Here is a 21,009-nt window from a genome sequence, read left to right on the forward strand (position 1 = left end):
TGTCGGTACTGCTTTGCACACGAGGTATAGAGATCCTTTTTGCCTTGCCGGATTTACTTCCAGCTGTAGCTGGTGGTTCGCCGGGCATGACTCGTCACTTAACAAAAATGACATAAATAGCAGACAAGCATGTCCCAGTACTTCGTCCTTACGGCATACATCACCGATCACTCCGACTTCAGTGCAGGAGTACGGCCTGCATTATTAATCTGCATGCATACCGTTCACGATCTATCAACAGAATATATCAATTAGATTAGAAGTACGATCAGCGAAATGTTGAATGATATTTTCAGCCTTCTGTTAAATCGGCTGCCATCGATCAGTGTATTCTTATCTCTGTTATGAATCACGACAAACACAAACATCAAAGTTAGACCTTGAATTCGGGACACAATGTCAGATAGCTGTAGGAAAAACAAAATGTGGTAATACATTTAAAAACATTTTATCCGAATTCGAGATCTATGGATGCACGAAAGATTCAAGATATGATTGGACTAGGTAAAACAATAAGACACCTAGTGCGTCATTGTCGAGGAATTTCTCGTAATTAATTGCCGTCAGGTCTGACAAATGTGTTTCCATATCATTTTCTACGCATGATTTCTAACGCTGATCCGTTGTTCTCATATTGCATTTTTCTAAGCGATACCATTATGCGACTGCTTCCGAAATCATCAAAAATCGCGCTGTAGCTAGTCCTCAAAAGGGAAATAAAAATGTATCTTTAATGAGTCACATATAAGTTTACTCCAGTTTACTCCCTCGAGATTGGAGACAGCGTATTAGTTGTTCAAGTCGCGAGACAATCAATCGAGAATTAACCGAACGGGACGAGATTATTTATGATACTCGTTCAATGATGTTACCGAATGAAAATTTACATCTGCAGTGTCGCATTTATTTTCGGTGCTTTGTGACACCTCTTCCTTCTTCCCGTCGACACCGAGCACCATGTTTATTATATTTTACACATGCAGGGGATGCATTTAGAAAGAACTGCGTATGATGAAGCAGTAACGAACGTAATATTATGCCGAATTCAGACTATGTTCGATATTTAACAAACGTTCAAAATATCTAATGGAAGAATCGGCTTTGAGAGAGAGAGAGAGAGACTGTGTTCCAAAATTCACTGCCAGCTGCTGCCAGCGCTAAAAATCTACAGTCTACGTTACATGTACTATACATTGTCAGCACTGACAGTGAATTTTGGAACATAGCCTTTGTAAGCTGTACTAAGGGCCACTGTCACCAAACTCAGTTAACTTAACTGGCCAGTTAGGCCCAGTTCCACAACTCACGGTTAACTCTTAACCTAGGTTTAACTTATTCATTGTCTCTTTCTAATTCTAGAATTGGAAAGGGATGAGAAACAAGTTGAACCTCGGTTAAGAGTTAATCGTGAGTTGTGGAACTGAGTCTTAAGCCCGTTTCTATCATTGTAGATTAACTTTAATCTCGGTTCAACTTACTCTTCATCTTTTTCGGGTTCCAAGGATTAGAAAAAGAAGAAGAGTAAATTAAACCAAGATTAAAGTTGATTCACATTGGTAAAAACGGGCATTAGTCTATCAGAATTGACCAATCGCATTCCGATGGACTAACTGACCAGTTAAGTTAACTGAGCTTTGTGACAGTGGCCCTAAAGCCCGTATCAGACTACCGACTCTGCAAGCCGACCCGACTGCCAACTCTAGCGGTTGACCAATAATGGACCAATCACATTGAATCAGTCATATTGTGATTGGTCCATTATTGATCGGCAGTCAGAGTTGGCAGTCGGGTCGGCCTGCAGAGTCGGTAGTCTAATACGGTCTTAACAATAAACTTGTTCTTTTTGGCTGAACTTTTGCACCAGTTCTTTCTTCCTCTTCTTTCCTCCTGGAGAGAAAAGGAAAAAAGATGTACTGGCAAAAGCTAAAAAGAATCTAATAATATTAAAAAGGTCTAATAATATTATACGGGATCTACGATACGATAGAAGGCGGTCGTAGGGTTTTAAGACCTAGAAAATTAACCAATCACAGTCGAATATCAGTAGAATAATCGACTATGATTGGTCAATTTTCTACGACCGCTACGATTTCTATTGAGTGTTTTCCATTTGACGACACAAGTTGACACAAGTGTCATTCTATCTTTGTCATTCTCTAAATGTCAAGAAGGATAGAACGATGCTTGTGTCGATTTATATCATCAAATGGAAAGCACCCATTCTAGACGCGGCGTTAAGGAATCTTGCACTGCTTTCCATTTGATGACATAAGTCGACACAAGCATCGTTCTATCCTTCTTGACATTCAGAGAGTGACAAAGATAGAACGACACTTGTGTCGACTGTGAGAGCTTTCCAACAAGCGATACTATGCGACACAGCGATCATCTCATCCTTGTTTAATATTGGCGAACAATAAGGACAACGATTCACCGTGTCACACTGTGTCACTCTGGGTGCGTTCTTTTAGGCATCGCATTTGGCAGTCGCTGCGCATCGGAGCTGCCGATTGCGTGTTTTTTAAACGATTACGCAGATACGTAGCCGGCTGCGCAGCTAATTCTATTCGTCTGCGTATCTACTGCGTATCCATTGCCAAAAGAACGAAAATCTGCGCTGCAATCGATTGTGCAGTTGTGCTAAAAGAACGAATTACTGCAAGAACTGCTGTATCCGATGCCTAAAAGAACGCACCCATACACATTGGGTGCTAGTGTCTCTTGTTGGAAAGCTCCCACGGCTTGCTTTCCAGCAAGGACATTGGCTACGTTTACACCGTGCGCTTAGTCCGCAACCTATACGATAGGTGTCTTTGTTTAATATACAGAATAAACAAGGACGTCTATTGTATAGGTCGCGGCCTAAATGCACGGTGTAAACGTAGCCATAGTCAGACACTGTGTAACACAGCGAGTCGTTTTATCCTTGTTGTTTGCCAACGTTAAACAAGGATGAAACAACTCATTGTGTTATGCCGGTATCACACTAGCGATTGAAGATTGCGTCTGTGTTCGCGTTTGCGCTTGCGATTAGACATTTTTCAATCACACTAGCGACGATTAGCGATTACGGCTGCTTTCCTTTTAGGAGACACAGTCGAGACACAAGTGTCGCTCTATCTTTGTCACTCTCTGAATGTCAAGAAGGATAGAACGACGCTTGTGTCGACTTGTGTCGATTTGTGTCATCAAATGGAAAGCAGTGTATGTACATTTCATTAGATATTTTCTGCAACACATGTGGAGAAAAACTATAAAGAAGGAATTATATTATTTTATACTTGCAAACATCATTAATTATAATTTACTGATTATGTGAGATATAAAGATAGATCTTCATAGGAAAAAGAAAATTTGCACTATTTTGATGGTTTTAATGTTGAAGTCACAATATGATATTATGACAAAGAAAAAGGTATTTCGTAAAAGAAGACTGTGGATTAAATCTTGGAAAGCTAGAAAGAGAGAAAGAGGTTTTTTCGGTGGCATAATTCACAGATATATATTTCACGTTTTTCCAATAGATTATTTTCTATTTTCGCGTTACGAATAAGTTACGATACATGAACTGGTCACGTGACTACAAAACCGTTTTGTGATTGGTTGCGTTTGCGTCTACGATTACGAAAAATAGACGGATGTCTAACCAGGAATCGTGAATCGCAATCGCCAACATCTCTTTTCTGATTGGTTGAATGACAATCGCAGGCGCAAACGCGAACACAAACGCAATCTCTAATCGCTAGTGTGATACCGGCATTACACAGTGGGTGCATTCAGTACCACGACCGTTCACTGAGCGCTCAGTGAGCTCTTATATCTGTTTGGTCTATATTTTTAGTTCTAACGGAATATACCAATAAGATGCAAGCGCTTACTGAGCGCTCAGTGAGCGACTGTAGTACTGAATGCACCCAATGACTACGTTTACATGGCTCGATTTACACCGAAGTTATAACATCGATGTTATGAAATTGGCCAATCATAGCTATTGCTCTGAAGAATGGAATGACTGCGATTGGCCAGTTTCCTAACATCGATGTTATAACTTCGGCGTAAATCGATCCGTGTAAACGTAGTCAATGGTAGTTGAGTGAGCGTTCGCTGCTATTGACGTATTCTTCTAGATCTAAAATTATGATTGGATGATCTAAAAGAATACACCAATAACAGCGAGCGCTCACTCAACTGTTGAGTCCGCTGAATGAGCCCATTGGCTGCGTTCAGCAGAACGTTTGTTTTGCAACTGTTGGAAGTTTCCTTCGCGCTGATTGGATCATACTTTTAGATCTAGAAGAATGGTCCTATCTCAGCAGACAATCATAAAACGGTTGCAAAACTGTTGAGTCTGCTGAACGCACCCAATGTCTGACTGTGTCCATGCTGGAAAGCAAGGACGTGTGATACGGTGAATCGTTGCATCCTTATTGTTCATCAATGTTAAACAAGGATGAGGTGATCACTGTGTCGTACAGTGTCGCTTGTTGGAAAACTCCCTGTGTCTCCTAAAAGGAAAGCAGCCTTGATAATTATCCAACAACCAATCCCCTGTCTGTGTTTCTGAAATGATCATATTCATGAAACGCTGTCTTAAAGTCAGTGTGTATCGGCTTTTAAAACACCTCGAAAGTTTCCCGCTGAAACTGATTTCGACGGCGTGACATTCTTGTTGATTTACTTTCGTTTGCATGTATTAGGCCTGATTAGGCCTCTTAAATTGTTTTAAATAAGTGGCTGGTGCTGGTATTGCGCTGGTAAATAAGTAGCTCGCGCGAAATGGAGGGCTTCGATGATCCAGGAGTATTTTTTTCTGACAATTTCGCGGTGGACGAAGTTCAAGAGAATCGCGTGAATCTTCAACATTCGAAAAAGAAATTCAAAGAGTTCATCCGACAGTTTCACGAGGGTAACTTCAACTATAAATATCGGTAATGAAGAAAGATAAGATCTTTTTTTCATCTACAGTTCCATTTGACGTTTCAGTATCGTTTAATTTTCTTCAGGGACACTTTAAAGCGCAATTACAATCTCGGTCAATATTGGATGGAGATCAATCTGGAGGATTTAGCAGCTTTCGACGAGTCTCTCGCGGAGAAGATCCAAAAGCTTCCAACAGAGTACTTATCCGTTTTAGAGGAAGCTGCGAAAGATGTTGCTGACGAGCTAACGGCACCTCGACCTGAAGGCGAGGAAAAGATGGAAGACATTCAGGTCTTGTTATGTTCGGATGCTCATCCAAGTTCCCTGAGGGGAATGAAGGTGATACCATAATTCTCATGATATGTATAGGATTAATAAAGTTCACAAACTTGCATAAAGTTTCACTGTCATCAATTTACAGGGTGACAAATAAATTTATAAAGAAATCTTGAATCCTTAGAATAAATACAGAGTGTTCCATGATGAAACTGACAGAATATATTCTAGAGTTCATTCTAAGCAAGATAATTCATATACACTACAGATATTCAACTTGATTATCGAACTTTAAAGAGCTTTAGTTATCAGTAATACAAATTTATTAATTAACCAACTTAGTATCTTTCAACTTCTTTTTGTAGAGTTTGAAGTCTTGTATGTAAATGTATTCATTGACTACATAGACTACAGTAAGTATACATACATTTACTAAATTAACATTTTGGCTGTGACATATATATTGACAATAAATTCCTCAGCAGTTACTTAACAGAATAATTGAGTTCATAGACCAAATACAAACATTTGCACTGAAATTAATCAAATTAACAATTTATAAAAAAACAAACAGCATCATGTTTGCAAACAGAAAAGATAGACATTTTGAATAATTAATATAATTAGGAACCAATTGTTCCACCTTCGAATAAACTATGTGATATTTACCTAATAGATAAGAGAAAGAATAAAAGAGAAAGGACAAGAGTAACAGTTGAACAATCCAACCTAAAAGAATAATGGTCATATAAAAATTATAAATGTTTATATTTTTTGTCTGTTACAATATTAATAAAATTGTCTGTTTCTTGATAATTGATATGAATTGACCTAAAGCCTATAGTGTATATGGACATTTTTGCTTAGAACAAACTCAAGAATACATTCTCTGTAATTGTTAATGTGGCTCAATTACAATAAATCAATAAATAAAAGAAGGGCAACGAGCCAATTATACTATGAGATATTTAATAATCATATATATACAAACATTTTGACACTGATCAGGTCATTTTCAATGTAAAACAAACACTCTTACATAAATTATCGGAAAATTCAGTCAAATTATAATGTCCAGTAAAAAGTTTGGTTGTATTCATAATATTATACAATTTATGTAAGTGTTTGTTGTTTTACATTGAAAATGACCTGATCAGTGTCAAAATGTTTGTATATATATGATTATTAAATATCTCATAGTATAATTGGCTCGTTGCCCTTCTTTTATTTATTGATACATTCTCTGTAGTTTGTTGGTTTCCTCGCGAAACATTCTGTATAATTCAAAACTGATTTTAATATAACTGCTTCATTGTTGCAGCCAGATATTGTTTCAAAGCTCGTCAAAATTCCTGGTATAATCGTTTCTGCGTCCGGCATTAGATCAAAGGCGACAAAGATTGCAATACAGTGTCGTTCTTGCAAGGTCACTCAAGTCAATATTCCTATCAAACCTGGTCTAGAAGGATACACGCTACCCAGAAAATGCTCCACGTGAGTCTCCTTTCAAAAGTACTTTATTACTCACTTTACAATGTATCGCACAAACAATTTTTGTTTGTTATTAGAGAACAAGCCGGTGTAGGACCAAAGTGTCCCTTGGATCCTTTCTTTATAATGCCGGATAAATGCCACTGCGTAGACTTTCAAGTGTTGAAGCTTCAGGAGTTGCCGGATCATATACCGCAGGGTGAAATGCCCAGGCATTTGCAGTTATATTGCGATAGATATTTATGCGACAGAGTTGTACCTGGTAATAGAGTTCTAATTCTTGGGATATATTCTATTAAGAAAGTATCTAAGACAGGTGGCAAAGGTACAGGCAAGGAAAAGGCGTTAGTAGGCGTTCGAGCTCCATATATTCGAGTTCTTGGTATCTCTGTGGATGGAGAAAATACCAACATAGGTATTGGCGTAATAATAATACAAAAATGAAACAATTAAAGTATCAATTAGTGATTTGCATTAATTTCTTTTTTTCTGTATTTTCTATGCAGGAACTCAGCCGCCTGTTACGTCTGAAGAGGAAGATCTTTTCACCCGTTTAGCAGCAGATCCTAATTTGTACGAGAGAATCGCGAAGAGCATAGCTCCTAGTATTTTTGGTGTAGTAGATATCAAGAAAGCCATCGCGTGTTTATTGTTTGGCGGTTCGAGAAAACTAATGCCAGATGGTTTGTGTAGGAGAGGCGATATTAATATTTTAATGCTGGGTGATCCGGGTACCGCTAAGTCGCAGTTGTTGAAATTTGTAGAAAAAGTTGCTCCCATAGCTGTTTATACATCGGGAAAAGGTAGTTCCGCAGCCGGTTTGACAGCGTCTGTATCGAGAGATCCAGTAACTGTAAGTTACATTCTTTTGTTAAATATTTTTTATATTTGCAATTTTTATAATTTAACTACATAAATTTATTTTAATGTAAATATTTTTCATTTATACGACGGCAACTATCACTATTTTTAGAGAAATTTCGTCATGGAAGGTGGCGCGATGGTTCTTGCGGATGGTGGAGTTGTTTGCATAGATGAGTTTGACAAAATGAAGGAGGATGATAGAGTGGCGATACATGAAGCTATGGAACAACAAACGATCTCTATAGCAAAAGCAGGAATAACGACAACTTTGAATACACGATGTTCTGTGTTAGCAGCAGCGAATTCAGTCTTCGGCCGCTGGGATGATATAAAAGGAGAAGAGAATATAGATTTTATGCCGACAATATTGTCACGTTTCGATATGATATTTATTGTTAAAGATGAGCATGAACACAACAGGGATATAACATTAGCTAAACACGTTATGAACATTCACTGTAATGCTGGCCAGATCACAGAACAATCGGTAGAGGGAGAAATTCCTGTACACATTCTCAAAAAGTATATAAACTATTGTAGAACGTAAGTTTGCCGTATCTTATCACATATAATGTGTAACATCTTGTAGTACATGTTTCCCTCTATTTTTTTTTAACAGACGTTGTGGTCCAAGACTCAGTTCAGAGGCAGGGGACAAATTAAAAAATCGTTATGTTATGATGCGAGCTGGTACAAGAGAACATGAGAAAGATGCTGAAAAAAGATTATCGATACCTATAACAGTCCGGCAGCTTGAAGCTATTATACGAATTTCCGAAGCCTTGGCTAAAATGCAGTTACAACCTTTTGCTACTGAACTCCATATTAACGAAGCTTTAAGGCTCTTTCATGTATCTACATTGGAAGCTGCAATGTCTGGTTCATTAGCAGGTAAGCTACAAATTGATAAATATAGAATATATTATATTTGGTATACAGGGTGTTTCCAAATTAAATCGCAAAACTTCGGGAGCGTGTAGAGGAGTAAAAAACTAAGAAAAAAAGTCCTATAGACATATGCTCGTTTTTGCTCCGTTTCAGAGAAATCGAAAAAAAATGTTTTTTTTACCTGCAAGATTAAATGGGGACCGTTTTCTAAATTTCTTGGAGAATGAATTTTCTGACTATTTAGAAAACATCCCATTACAACAACGTACTGAAATGTGGTTTCAATTAGATGGATGCCCTGACCCAAAGAAAATACTTTACAAGTACAAAGTTTTATAACGTGTATATTGCGATCTGTCATCAGGAGCAGAAGGATTTACCTCGGAAGAGGATCATGAAATATTGACCCGTATTGAAAAACAATTGAAGAGTAGATTTCCTATTGGACATCAAGTATCTGAACAAAATATTGTGAAAGATTTTCTCAAGCAGTCATTTCCAGAACGCGCTATTTACAAAGTTATACATACAATGATACGCCGCGGTGAACTTCAGCATCGTTTGCAACGTAAAATGTTGTACAGATTGCATTGAAAAATAATAGAAACTTCTCCGATGTATAATTATATAATACGTTTAACGTATCGTATTCGTTTGGTATGTTATGTATTTCTTTTTCAACTATTTTTATACAAACTAATGACGTATGTTAATTTATGATTAAGGAAGTTCATTTTTAAACGGATATAATGGATGATATTCAATTCTGAAACAGACAATAATGTAAGTAAATTTTATATGAATTTTACAATTTTTATAAATTATAAAATATAGTCCTAAATACATTTTTGTGACGAAATATAATAACCAAGATAGAACATATTTTTTAACACTTACCCTTTATAAAATAAGAAATTAAAAATTCGTCCATTAGTACCTTTATCTAAGGTACTCAAGACTTTCATGTTTTCCTCTGTTAAGGAAAAATCGAATAAATCGATATTTGACTTGATTCTTTCTGGGGACGAACTCTTAGGGATAATTACAACACCTAGTTGTAGTAAATGACGCAATAAAACTTGTGCTGTCGTTTTTTTATGCTCTGCAGCAATTTTTTGAATAATCGGGTGATGTAGCAAGTCAGAAAATGCATTTGAAGTGTAGTTATATTTTGCTTGAAAGTGCGTCTTTGCAGCTGGAGAACCTAATGGACTGTAACCTGTTACAACGATATTGTACTTCTTGCATAATTCTCGAATTGGTATCTGCTGCATGTACGCGTGTAACTCTACCTAAAAATTTTAAATATCGTTATATCGATAATGTCTTATCGATGAGGATTAAACTGCACTTAACAGATAAATTTATATATCGCTCAACGATTTACCTGTAAATTACTTGGCTTAATTTGTGCGTTTTCCCAAATGGTCGAAATCTGCTCTTCGTTAAAGTTGCTTAAACCTATAGATCTAGTGCGTCCTGATTCAACTTGCTTCTCCATCTCCTGCAAAATAATTTTGCTCTTTCAAAGATTTCTTTTACATCATAGTAATACGTTATACAAAATTGATTCCATACTTTCCATACTGAGACAGGATCTGTATCAAAATCGAGTATGTAACTTCCATCCTCGTTCGTTGCTGCAGCGCACATATTTTCATCTAATTTAAATGCGAAGGGCATGTGAACAAGGTACATATCTAAGTAATCCAATCCAAGTTTCTTTAATGACAATTTAATGAACTTTTCTACATCGGATGGTCGATTACCAAAATTGGGTAACTAAAATAAAAGCATTTACAAGATTCTTTAAATACGGTTGTTTTTTTGAAAGAGCAATATTGTAATTATTAAATAGTAAATTGCGACAGCAATCTATTGAACTCAAATATGATACATTACCTTTGTCGTGATAAAAAGTTCTTCTCTAGTACCACCTTTGTCAAACCATTTTTTTAAAGCTCTGCCGATCGCATCCTCATTATTATAATTTGCTGCTGTGTCAATATGCCTGTAACCACATTCTAAGGCAGTGCTCACAACGGTTTCAATCTCTTCTGATTTAGCCTGGAAAAAACAAAGTTATTTTACTCTTCTTACCCCAGATTACTTTATATAAATATTTTATCATATAGTTGATAGTAATGACAAAAAATATGTAATTGATAAGATGCATTACTATTATCTATTATCATCACAACATTCTAATATTATTTTGTCACCTGCCACGTTCCCAGTCCCACTGTAGGCATATCATATCCTGACAGCAACTGTATAGAATGCATGCTAGATTCTTATTCTATTGTAAATGTACCACAATTGTCACATAAAAATGCGTTAAAGCAGCATTGCCATTTAGAAGTAGTTCCACATTTAAGTTCGTTACACCGTATTAATTTTAGGTCAAGTTTTGAGATTAATTTAGTGGTGGATACACTTGGACAGGCCGTTTCTAAAGTTAGAATAGCTACACCAGCGAACACGCTAGTCTCTAAGGTCCCCGCATATAGCAGTCGTAGTCATATATATCGTTTCAAAGTCGTATTGATTCGAAGAGGGTTGCACCGCAGATAATTGATTTCAACGAGAATGTGTGCTATTTTAGGAAGAAACAAAATTGAAAAAGACCATCATAGATAATATGAAATTGAAATTTATATTAAAAAATGCTATCGAATTTTATACCACTATAAATTATGACCAGTAATCCTTCAGACCATCAGCTTTCGTCTCCTATTGTTCACGTATTGCACGTCGTCAATATCATTCAACTTTCAAAATTTATTTCTCCGTGATTGACATTCGACATTCTATGAAACAATAAACTAAAACAAATGATATCGTGAAATTGAACATTGGCTGTGTTCCAAAATTTACTCCCAATACTAAGAATCTACAGTGCGCGCAAGTGCACGTGACGTAAACTATAGATTTTTAATACTGGCAGTAAATTTTGGCACACAGCCAATGATAAAATAAAAGGTATATATCAAAATTGACTGCCAGTACTGAATCTATAGCTCACGTGAATTGTAGCATTTTCTGTGCTGGCAGTAAATTTGGAACATAGCCCTATAGCCCTAAATGTAATACATTGATAAAACAACACGGCTGCGATATAATTGCGTTATATGTAATTATATTCATACAAATCAAGTGGGTAAAATTTAGAAAAGATTATCTTCTCCTGTCATGAGTTTATAATCTTATAACTTATTTTTATATACAAAAAGTACATTTTTTAGATTTTAGAAAAAATAATTCCCGTTGTGTACGAAATACGCGTGCGTGCGCACAACACACACACATACACATCTTTTGAATATTAAATCTTGCAGTAAGGGTTGAAACAATTGAAGAAAATATATTGAAGAAAATATATACAACAAAATATTTAATGTTGTAATAATAAACACGCTTAATTTGCATTGGTTTTATATCGAATCCAGAAGTTCATTTTGGAGCGTCATGTCATATATACACTTATTTTTTTTTATTAAATGTTGATGTTTAAAAATATATATAATGTAGTACAAAAAATGCTTAAATGTCTAATATTTCTTATGTTTGATCATCTATTAACGTACATTTCAATCACTCATCATTATTAATTTCACATAATTATTATGAAAATATATTTTTCGGCTTCGACAATATCTTATATTAAAGTCATGTGTTTACTGTCTATCAAACTGTAAAGTATCTCTATAGGCTTGGACTTTTCATTCCGTAATTTCCTCATATCCTCGCAGATTTTTTTTATATATTTCTTATGCCGTGGATGTCTATAAAAATGACATAATCAATATTATCGACATTAATAAAATTTGTTCATTATTTTATATAATATACATATAACATAATATATTAAATATATTAAATTTAACATATAATATAATATGTTAAATTTAATATGTAATTTGTGATACTCACTTATCTATTACAATCTGAATACTTTTTTGAAAAGTTTGTTCCTCTTCGTCGATCTCCAGAAAACTGATCAGCGTTCTTATAACGGATATTTCCAAAAAGACTGCAAAGATTTCTACAGGAACTTTATGTGATATTCTTTGCAAATAAGAGGACATTTGTGCTAATATGGTATTTTTTAAATTTCTTTTGGCACTCGCGGACAGTTTATCTCGCTCAGAGAGAATGAAACATACGTTAACACTAACCGGATTGCTAGGCACTACTGATATATCATTCGCGCTCATTTTACTTTCAGACCTACTCAAGATTGGCAACGCGTTTTCGGACTGTCGTTGTAAATATTCAACAATATCCTGTATAGTGTTCCACTTTTTCTCTTGAAATCGGTCTCTTTCCCATGTTAGCACTCTTAAAGTACTATTTCTTAATAATACTATATGACTTATAGAATTTTCTTGGCAGTATTCTAATATTTCCTCCATAGTGCATAGATCTAACGTTGTAACCTTCAATCCTAATGACCAGATTTCCCGTAATACATTAATCATGTCCTTTTCTCCTCTTCCTTCGTTTTCTGAATTTCCCTCGCAGCATATAGCCACGTCAATACCATATTTACTTTCACTACCCTCACACTCCTCAAAACCAGCGGACACCAATTTATCTAACGATATACTAATACCAGCACCGTATTGTTTTATTTCCTTACTGGCCATTCCGGTGCGCTCTAAAACTTTTCTAAATGACACTAGCATTTTATCATATCGACCGCCCGCAGCTATGATGTCTTGACCACATCGTCTCCGTCTATGCTTTAGTTCACAAGTTATTTGATATATCACACCACTATATTGTTGTACATTGTACGTTAATAAAGGTACGACAGTAATAGGCCACTGAAATATGATAGAAAAAAAATTTTTCAAATGCTTATGTGAACAACTTACACAAATTATATAAAGACATATTATAATATTACCTTAACACCCAAACTTTCTACATTAGATGTTACAGTCTCTATATCATTTATGCCTTCTTTAGCTAAACGAGCAGCTTCTCCTTTTCTTTTCGTTATTTTCCTTAAGACATTAGTGATTTTCGCAACGGAACTTTCTGTTTCAAGCAAATTAAAAAGCGTTTCCATAGCTTGATCGGTTAAACATAAACTTATCAAATGCGTTTGGACCTGAAATTTAGTTAACTTTCCGTCGCGGGCATCCTGCAGTATGGAATATATATCCTGATACTTGTCTTTCTCTACGTCACAATACATTAGCACAGCTTTCAGTAGCGACGTATGATTCAGGCGCACTATGAAATTATGTTCTCGGATCTGTGGTAACTCATTGAAGATCTCCCATATGATAAAGATTAATTCAGCCTCTGGCATTAAATTGTTATTTACAGGACTGATGATATCAAAAGCACATTCGTATAATTCCCTTGGATGAAATCCTCGTGCCTATGATAATTCGATATTAACAGATATTAATTTGCAATCATACATGCAAAATATTATTTGTTTCGTTACTTTCACATTTGTAAATATACAATAATTTATTTCGCGTATGATGATAACGTAGATTTTTAAGTTAAAATGTGAACAATTATAAGTGGAAATTAGATCGATAAGAATAAACAGGATATTTCCCCTTATTTCTTTCTTAGTATATTAAAAAATATGAATCTTGCTTGGAAATTATTTAACAAGTCATCTAGACAGTATATACCTTTTTATCTCTGAAAACACGTTCGATAGCGTATCTTCGAATATGCGAAATATTATTCCATACAACGTATCGAGCAAAAGGAGTACGAAGATCGTGAGGTATAGAGACTATACTGCCAGTACGAGTCATCAATTTTACGCTAGATTCGGTGAAGTTAGAATGCTGAATGGATTTAGGCATTAACAACGGGGTCGCGAGGTATATTCCGCCGTGCTTTTGAAATATCTCAATGATTTTTTGTTTCACGCTTTCCTGCAGAAACTGCCTTTTTAAGGAAAGAACACTTGGTGTTTCCCTAGCAGGCAAATTCATATCATAAGTAATATCTTCTGCCGGCGTAACGTCTTGCGTGAAGCACGACGTCACTAAATATCTATATGCTTTACTTTGACTATTGGATAACGTATGGCGCATTACTTCTTGCAATTCCGTATCTTCTAACGGCGGCGGCAAAAATGCAGAAGAAAGTAATTCCTGAGCGGTAGGACGTTGACTTGGATCGTGATTCAACAGCCAACTAATATGGATAAAGAGTTTAATCATTATTTCGTATTTTATATATCTTAGAGAATGATATAACATGCCGATAAATAAGAGCCCTATACGGTCGAAGCTAGATCTTAAAAAATGCTTTAAATAATTCAATCTTGAATCATTAAATATGATATATATGTACTTGATATATATACCACAAAGTAGTCTAACTGTGCATCGAAATATTTCCGGATTAAACCACTATAGTAAATTTCGCGAATTAAATTAAATTCTAATAATTTCGATGCTCAATCAGGCATCATATTTCAAAGATATTAATATGCTGAAAAACTGTAATTAAACACCGAGCCTCGATGGTCTAATGGCTCAGGACGCTCGTACGGAATACAAGAGATCCGGGTTCGATTCCCGGCCGAGGTAATATTTTTCGCAATAAGTTTAATTACAGTTTTTCAGCATATTAATATCTTTGAAATATGATGCCTGATTGAGCATCGAAATTATTAGAATTTAATTTAATTCGCGAAATTTACTATAGTGGTTTAATCCGGAAATATTTCGATGCACAGTTAGACTACTTTGTGGTATATATATCAAGTACATATATATCATATTTAGTGATTCAAGATTGAATTATTTAAAGCATTTTAAGATCTAACTTCAACCGTATAGGGCTCTTATTTATCGATTGTCTCTCACATACGCGGTCTAAAAATTATATTATTGATATAATATGCATTGTCAAATCAATTTTTTTTACCGTATGATATGAATTTGAGGTGGTACATCTGTTTCTGGTATATCAGGGGGAAAGACGATTTCTTTCGAGCGTAAATTCAACAGGACCTTGACACGTTCCATTCCAGTAGCCAGCGGTTTGTACGTCATTTCGAAGAAAATAATTCCCAAACTGTAGATATCCACTTTTTGATTGTAAATTGCTTTGGCAGTTTTTGCAGAAAGTTCGGGAGCTACATATAAAGCTGTCCCAACTTGACCAGTAAGAGATCCTAATTCTTCTATATCATAACTTCCACCTTGAAAGGGTATGACCGATAATACAATACATATTTGTCATCAATACATCACATGTAACTATATAAGGCGCATGTAACTATATAATTTATTGATCAATCGCATTATACATAAATGTATCTTTTTCAGAGCAAAGTTGTATTTGCGCATAATGCAATTGATCAATCGATGAATTCAAAAATTCGTCTATATCTGTACCTTTCTCAAATTGTGATTCTTTATCAGCATCAATGGTCTGAACTAATGACGACAGTATATTAGTCGTGGCCAATCCGAAATCTCCTATCTTGACGTGATCATTACTATCGAGGAAGATGTTCACAGGTTTCAAATCTCTATGTATCATACCCTGCTGGTGAATATGCGCCAGACCTTCTACAATTTCTCGAAAGAGCCTCCAAAAACGTTCTTCATCTTCATACAAACCATTATCTATGGCAGTTCTTAATGTGCTTTTCTCACAGAATTCCATTTGTATGTACATAAATTGTATTTCTTTTACCGTTATATCTTCGCTAGAAGTTTCAGTATCTTTAACATCATTGTTGGAAACGTCCGGCGTTCCTGCGCATTTTTGTGATATACCATCTCTTTCGAATTCAATACTATCGGAAGATTCAATATGTAATAAAGTTCGCATTCTGTAAGAGACAAAATTTAAATCAGCTTTTCTAATAGTAAGTTTTTCTTTATGCATCATATCTTAAATATAAAAAACTGCATGTACATTAGAATAATATAAGTTAAATGAAATAAGTTGAATAAAAATATTAAATATTACAGAGGGTATGTAATTTCACAAAAAGAAAATAATCTTACAGAAATGCGCAGTGTTCTTCGCTATCAGAATCAGTCGACGCATCGCTATTCTCATCGTCACTATCAGCCACATTCGCTCGAGATTCATACGATATGTTCCATTCAACATCGCGTAACGGTGGAGCAAATTTTTCTATCTCATCACTTTCCAGATGCTAAAATTCACGTCATGTTTTTATACAGTGCAAAAGTCTGATTACAATTATACATAATTCAACATAAAGTAGAATGTTGTTACGGCTCTTCTTGTTACGAGCGATGTAATCGTTAACGTGAATAATATAATTACATTAACTATATCTCCTTTATCCTGCGTGGTGGTTGTTCTATCTGAAGACGTAGTGATCGGCGTAAAATGACTATGTCTGACTGAATCATCCAAAGTAGCACTTTCAATCCATGAATTGTAATAACGTACTACATTTTCATGATTCATTCTAGAGAGCAATTTAACTTCGCGTGTAATGTTCCTATTCAGCTGTTTTTTCTTCGGATTTAATTCTATGCGTTTGATAGCGTAGACACCGCCGTCTAATTTATTTCTCACTTTCAAAACGTCGCCGAAAGCTCCCTTTCCCAGCCATTTCAGCACTTCAAATTCATTTTGTATTCGTGATTGTCTACCCATCGATGGCAAATGTAACTGAATATCGATATCCGGTTCTTCTGGCTCTAAATTTTTCTCTTTCTCATCATGATCCGGTACTGAAAGCGATAAACCTCGTGCTAATGGTATTTTTATAAAACCATGTTGTTGCAATTGTTCTGCAGACCAACGCATTCTTTCGTCGTCGATGAGACATTTTGAAATAAAGTCCCTTAAGTGAAGCTAAAAAAATTATTTAACTTAGGATATACGCATCTACTGTTGGCACTTTATGGGAAAAACGTATGTGCTACACAAATAGCAAATTTGATTGCTTACACTACATTAGTGCATATTGAAAGAATACATGAAATCAGCAAAGTTAAATGTAAAAATATATAAATATTTTAAATGATTCAATATCCAATAATGTAACATTGTCACATTGTTTAACAGAATATACATGTATCATTTTATTGTCAAAGTCTATATTACATATTATTTTATTTTAAAGATTACATTATGTTACTGCATTGAGCATTCAGATACTTCACACAAAGCAGTCTTTAATATGTACTAATTCAGTGTAATACTAATACTACCTGTGTAATACTACCTGTGGGATTACTGTTAGATCGATTTCTTCCCCGGATATGATGGTTCCTTTTAACAATGAAAGCAATAATATTCCATATCTATATATGTCTGCCTTTTTGCCACCTCGGCCTTGAATCGTTGGAAAATCGTGTTCAGTCTTTGCTAAGGAATTCGAATGATACATATCTGACAATCTCTTATCTAAAGAATAATCAGACAATCTTACAACACCCATGTGGTCTATATAAATGCTGGTGTCTCGTAAATCTTTATGCACTACATTATTCTCGTGAAGATATTGCAATGCCTCGAGGACACCCGTCGCCAAATGCCTTAACATGTCGATGTCGACTGGAATGTTTTCCATCAGGAAGAACGAGCACGTGGTACCAACCTACTTTTACATACAATCAATATTATAAACGTGAAAACCATTCTTAATCTCATCAAATATTGCTGCTCCAAAGTAATATGTGTGCACATATTTACATACCACGAACTCTTGAAGCACGTAAATCATCACATTATTGTTATTTTGTAAATATTTCATATTTAAATAATGTACAAGATTTGGATGATGCAGTCTGTACAAGTGATTCATCTCTTGCTCCAAACTGGCAATCTGTTTCATGGCATGATGTATATCGATGGCTTCTTGAGTAGAGCAACCATTTGCCATCGCGCATTTCAATGTCCATTCCGTGATAGCTAATAATTCTCCAGTAGTCTCATCCACGCCAGCATATACTACGGAACCCTTTGTACTGTGCCCCAAGCATTTTCCTCGGTGCACTTGTCTCTCGCCTTTATTACTGTCGAAATGAATGAGTTTAGTACCTCTATGCTCGCACAATGATCCTTCGGAACTTTCCGACGTGCTCACACATCGACGTCTGAAACGGCCTCGTTCGTGCGGAGATGATGGTATGGATCGAAAGACAATATCAGAATCTGTGGTCAATCGAACTGTTTCCTTCCGATTACGCATCTCAGCTTTCAGGGCTTCCTGACGTTTTTGTATTGCATCTTGCAGAACCTGTGGAAATATCCATAATAACAGAAATCAAACATCATAATGTACAATCGAGATACATAAACCAACATATTAAATCAAACCTGTCTTTCTTTATCTTCTTTCATTTGTTTCTCTTGCATCTCATATTGTATTCTTTCTTGATTTCTTGATACCATCTCCTCATAAAAACTACTGTAACTCGGTTTGTTATTTGCATGCAAATATTTCTGAACATGCTGACTGAATTCAAAAATCATAACTTCACCCTTTAACTTTTGTGCTAAATTTTCGAGTTCAGATGACAAAACTGCAACTTGTTGATGAGACAAGCCTCTGCTACCTTGCAGTTGAATGGATGGTACTCTAAAATATGACAAATTTGTAATGTAGACATTATAAAATAAAGACGGTACATATTGAAAGATATAAAACTTACTCATCAGGATATTTGTCGCAGCACATAATATGCAAATCTATCTGCGCATAGACTTCCGCTGGTCCGGACATACCTTTCTGCGGTGTCAAGGTAACAATAATATCTAGAGGTTGCCATTTCTTTTTATTCTTCTTCCTCAAGTCACGCAATTCATCACCAAAGATAGACTTATAAATGATAAAATAGGATTATTAAGAAAGATACATCGTGATTTGAAAAATGTTACTTTTTGCCACGTGCTTACTTAGCGCGTCATATACCTTCAAGACTTCCAATTCACTTTGCTGCCGAACTTTACATGATTCAACGTGAGACATTTTGCCACGTCGCTATTTGCCCATCGTACGCAGATTAGCAAGTTTTAAACTAAACAAAATAATATGAAAAAGAGAAAATTCCGTGTTTAATCCCGCACGTACGTAATTTTAACGTCGTGTCTTGAGGATAAATTCAATGAAATACAATAAAAATGGACCACAGTATCAGAAGCTGTCGAGAGTTCGAGACTGTGTACACATGTTATGTATACATACAATTTACATGCATATTTCGACAAACGCGTGAATGACGCACGTGCAGAAAAACGCCGCGATCGATTGGAACCGGTAAGCTCACTGGAGTACTGGACTCGCTATACTAGTATATACGAGACTACATCGCGATCGCGGATTCACGGTATTCCGTATTCGACGTTCACGGTTCACTTCGAAAATATCAACAGTATATCAAACTTAAGCAAGTTTAAAGGCCGGTCTCACCAACTCTGAAGGCCATTGCACGTAAAAGTCGTAGTCGTAATCATAAGACCGTAAAAAGCGATAAATTGATTGGCTACTGCGTCGGGGCCAAGCATTGTCGCGTTTTCTACGCAGAAGCAATACGAGAGAAACGTCATAACCTCAAAGCCACGATCATAGACGCAAGTTTTCGTCCCGTCAAAAGATTGCGATTAATGCCTTATCCTTATGACTAATCGGAAGACAGTCACGTGACTTACCGCTTGCCCCGTAGCCTATCAATTTATCGCTTTTCATGGGCTTACGGTTACGACTAAAGCCCATGGCACATACAAAAACGTAAGGCCGTAAGGGTGAAATCACACGGTGTGGAAAAAGACTGCGGAATAGAGAATGTGTCATTGAAGCAACCAATCAACGCTATTCAGCTGTCACGTCTGCGGCATTGTTAAGTTTTCGTCCAGAATTTTCGCTTCCTGTAAATTGGCGTAGTACATGAGACCGCCAGGACCGTACCTGACGCCTTCCCCACCACGCGTGCCTCAGCGGAGTAACGATGGAAGGGGACGCCCTTAAGTTCTTCCCTCAAGGCACAAAATAGACAGCAGTCGTTAAGTAGAGTTCGTTAAGAGTCGTTCTTTAAGTAACAGTCTTAGAGTCGCGAGTCCGGGTCCAGAGGACCTCCGAGGACATGTAAACCTTTTGACCTTAAGCTTTCACGTGTTGCGTGCACTTTTCAAATTCTTCATCCAAGTCTAGAATAATTCTAATTCTAATTTTAAGCGTAATTCAATTCCCGCGTTAATGTAAATCATCCTTAATATTAAGCCAAAATGTTTAACCTTTGATTGTGTGTGAAGCTATAAATAATAAATTCATGTGGTTTGTTAAATCCGAGTAAAATTTCTGAATAAAACCTCCTCCATAATCCGTCGCGTTAAATCATACGAACACTTTAATTAATGAAACTCGGTCGCGTGTCAAACCGCAACCCAATCACCATGGACTCGGGAGGACCAATGGCAGAGCTGAGACACTAGGGAAGTTGGAAGCCGCCCGCACTCATTCTATCTCGACTCGTCATCGCCATCCAGAATTCATCAAAAAGGTAAGAAATTATTAACTAATCTGTTTCGATCACGACGAGCCGCGAATCCGATCCCGCGTAGCATGTGTCCGGTACACCC

The 21,009-nt window shown here is 36.1% G+C and overlaps 4 protein-coding genes across 6 annotated transcripts in view; 1 reads left to right on the forward strand and 3 right to left on the reverse strand.

Annotated features, from left to right (window-relative positions):
* Window positions 1-1,099, reverse strand: part of Wdr37 (WD repeat domain 37) — a 3,823-nt gene extending 2,724 nt beyond the window's left edge. The window contains 2 exon segments of the mRNA XM_018447890.1: window positions 1-231; window positions 888-1,099. The exon segment at window positions 1-231 is cut by the window's left edge and continues 26 nt beyond it. Coding sequence (XP_018303392.1) covers window positions 1-88 — 88 coding nt within the window. The 5' untranslated portion in view covers window positions 89-231; window positions 888-1,099.
* Window positions 1,100-4,707: 3,608 nt separating this feature from the next.
* Window positions 4,708-9,122, forward strand: LOC108722676 (Minichromosome maintenance 5). Its single transcript, XM_018447888.1, has 8 exons — window positions 4,708-4,928; window positions 5,004-5,259; window positions 6,518-6,690; window positions 6,765-7,102; window positions 7,194-7,540; window positions 7,661-8,094; window positions 8,171-8,442; window positions 8,804-9,122. The coding sequence occupies exons 1-8, from the start codon at window positions 4,777-4,779 to the stop codon at window positions 9,031-9,033; spliced, it is 2,202 nt and encodes a 733-aa protein (XP_018303390.1). The 5' UTR covers window positions 4,708-4,776; the 3' UTR covers window positions 9,034-9,122.
* Window positions 9,123-9,136: 14 nt separating this feature from the next.
* LOC108722678 (alcohol dehydrogenase [NADP(+)]) lies at window positions 9,137-11,327 on the reverse strand. 2 transcript variants are annotated; one of them, XM_018447892.1, is made up of 7 exons: window positions 11,141-11,327; window positions 10,662-11,035; window positions 10,342-10,506; window positions 10,018-10,221; window positions 9,827-9,943; window positions 9,337-9,731; window positions 9,137-9,205 (listed from the first exon to the last, which is right to left on the reverse strand). In XM_018447892.1, the coding sequence occupies exons 2-7, from the start codon at window positions 10,722-10,724 to the stop codon at window positions 9,160-9,162; spliced, it is 990 nt and encodes a 329-aa protein (XP_018303394.1). In that variant the 5' UTR covers window positions 10,725-11,035; window positions 11,141-11,327; the 3' UTR covers window positions 9,137-9,159. The 2 variants fall into 2 exon arrangements, with proteins under 2 accessions (XP_018303394.1, XP_018303393.1); XM_018447891.1 differs by having other exon boundaries at window positions 11,125-11,327.
* A 690-nt stretch (window positions 11,328-12,017) lies between these two features.
* On the reverse strand, window positions 12,018-19,734 carry Gcn2 (eukaryotic translation initiation factor 2 alpha kinase Gcn2). 2 transcript variants are annotated; one of them, XM_018447949.1, is made up of 14 exons: window positions 19,619-19,734; window positions 19,346-19,451; window positions 19,086-19,252; window positions 18,751-19,012; window positions 18,128-18,670; window positions 17,654-18,028; window positions 16,741-17,280; window positions 16,452-16,606; window positions 15,831-16,273; window positions 15,358-15,634; window positions 14,103-14,619; window positions 13,352-13,834; window positions 12,373-13,268; window positions 12,018-12,224 (listed from the first exon to the last, which is right to left on the reverse strand). In XM_018447949.1, exons 2-14 carry the CDS (start codon window positions 19,400-19,402, stop codon window positions 12,098-12,100), a joined length of 4,842 nt encoding a protein of 1,613 aa, XP_018303451.1. In that variant the 5' UTR covers window positions 19,403-19,451; window positions 19,619-19,734; the 3' UTR covers window positions 12,018-12,097. The 2 variants fall into 2 exon arrangements, with proteins under 2 accessions (XP_018303451.1, XP_018303450.1); XM_018447948.1 differs by having other exon boundaries at window positions 19,346-19,734.
* Between the last annotated feature and the right edge of the window lie 1,275 nt (window positions 19,735-21,009).

Source organism: Mycetomoellerius zeteki, unplaced genomic scaffold, assembly GCF_001594055.1.
Source record: "Mycetomoellerius zeteki isolate Tzet28-1 unplaced genomic scaffold, Tzet1.0 scaffold212, whole genome shotgun sequence".
NCBI lineage: Eukaryota > Metazoa > Arthropoda > Insecta > Hymenoptera > Formicidae > Mycetomoellerius > Mycetomoellerius zeteki.

Bases quoted from the DNA above. Each gene is read 5' to 3' on its own strand.
- LOC108722678 (XM_018447892.1), bottom strand. From the start codon at position 10,724: ATGCATTCTATACAGTTGCTGTCAGGATATGATATGCCTACAGTGGGA. The intron at 9,732-9,826 runs GTAAATCGTTGA...TAAAATTTTTAG, and splicing joins TTAAGCCAAGTAATTTACAG to GTAGAGTTACACGCGTACAT. The intron at 9,206-9,336 runs GTAAGTGTTAAA...TGTCTGTTTCAG, and splicing joins AATTTCTTATTTTATAAAGG to AATTGAATATCATCCATTAT.
- Gcn2 (XM_018447949.1), bottom strand. From the start codon at position 19,402: ATGTCTCACGTTGAATCATGTAAAGTTCGGCAGCAAAGTGAATTGGAA. The intron at 18,671-18,750 runs GTTTGATTTAAT...ATATTTCCACAG, and splicing joins AAGAAGATAAAGAAAGACAG to GTTCTGCAAGATGCAATACA. The intron at 12,225-12,372 runs GTGAGTATCACA...TCATTTTTATAG, and splicing joins ATTCAGATTGTAATAGATAA to ACATCCACGGCATAAGAAAT.
- LOC108722676 (XM_018447888.1), top strand. From the start codon at position 4,777: ATGGAGGGCTTCGATGATCCAGGAGTATTTTTTTCTGACAATTTCGCG. The intron at 8,095-8,170 runs GTAAGTTTGCCG...TTTTTTTAACAG, and splicing joins TATATAAACTATTGTAGAAC to ACGTTGTGGTCCAAGACTCA. The intron at 8,443-8,803 runs GTAAGCTACAAA...ATCTGTCATCAG, and splicing joins AATGTCTGGTTCATTAGCAG to GAGCAGAAGGATTTACCTCG.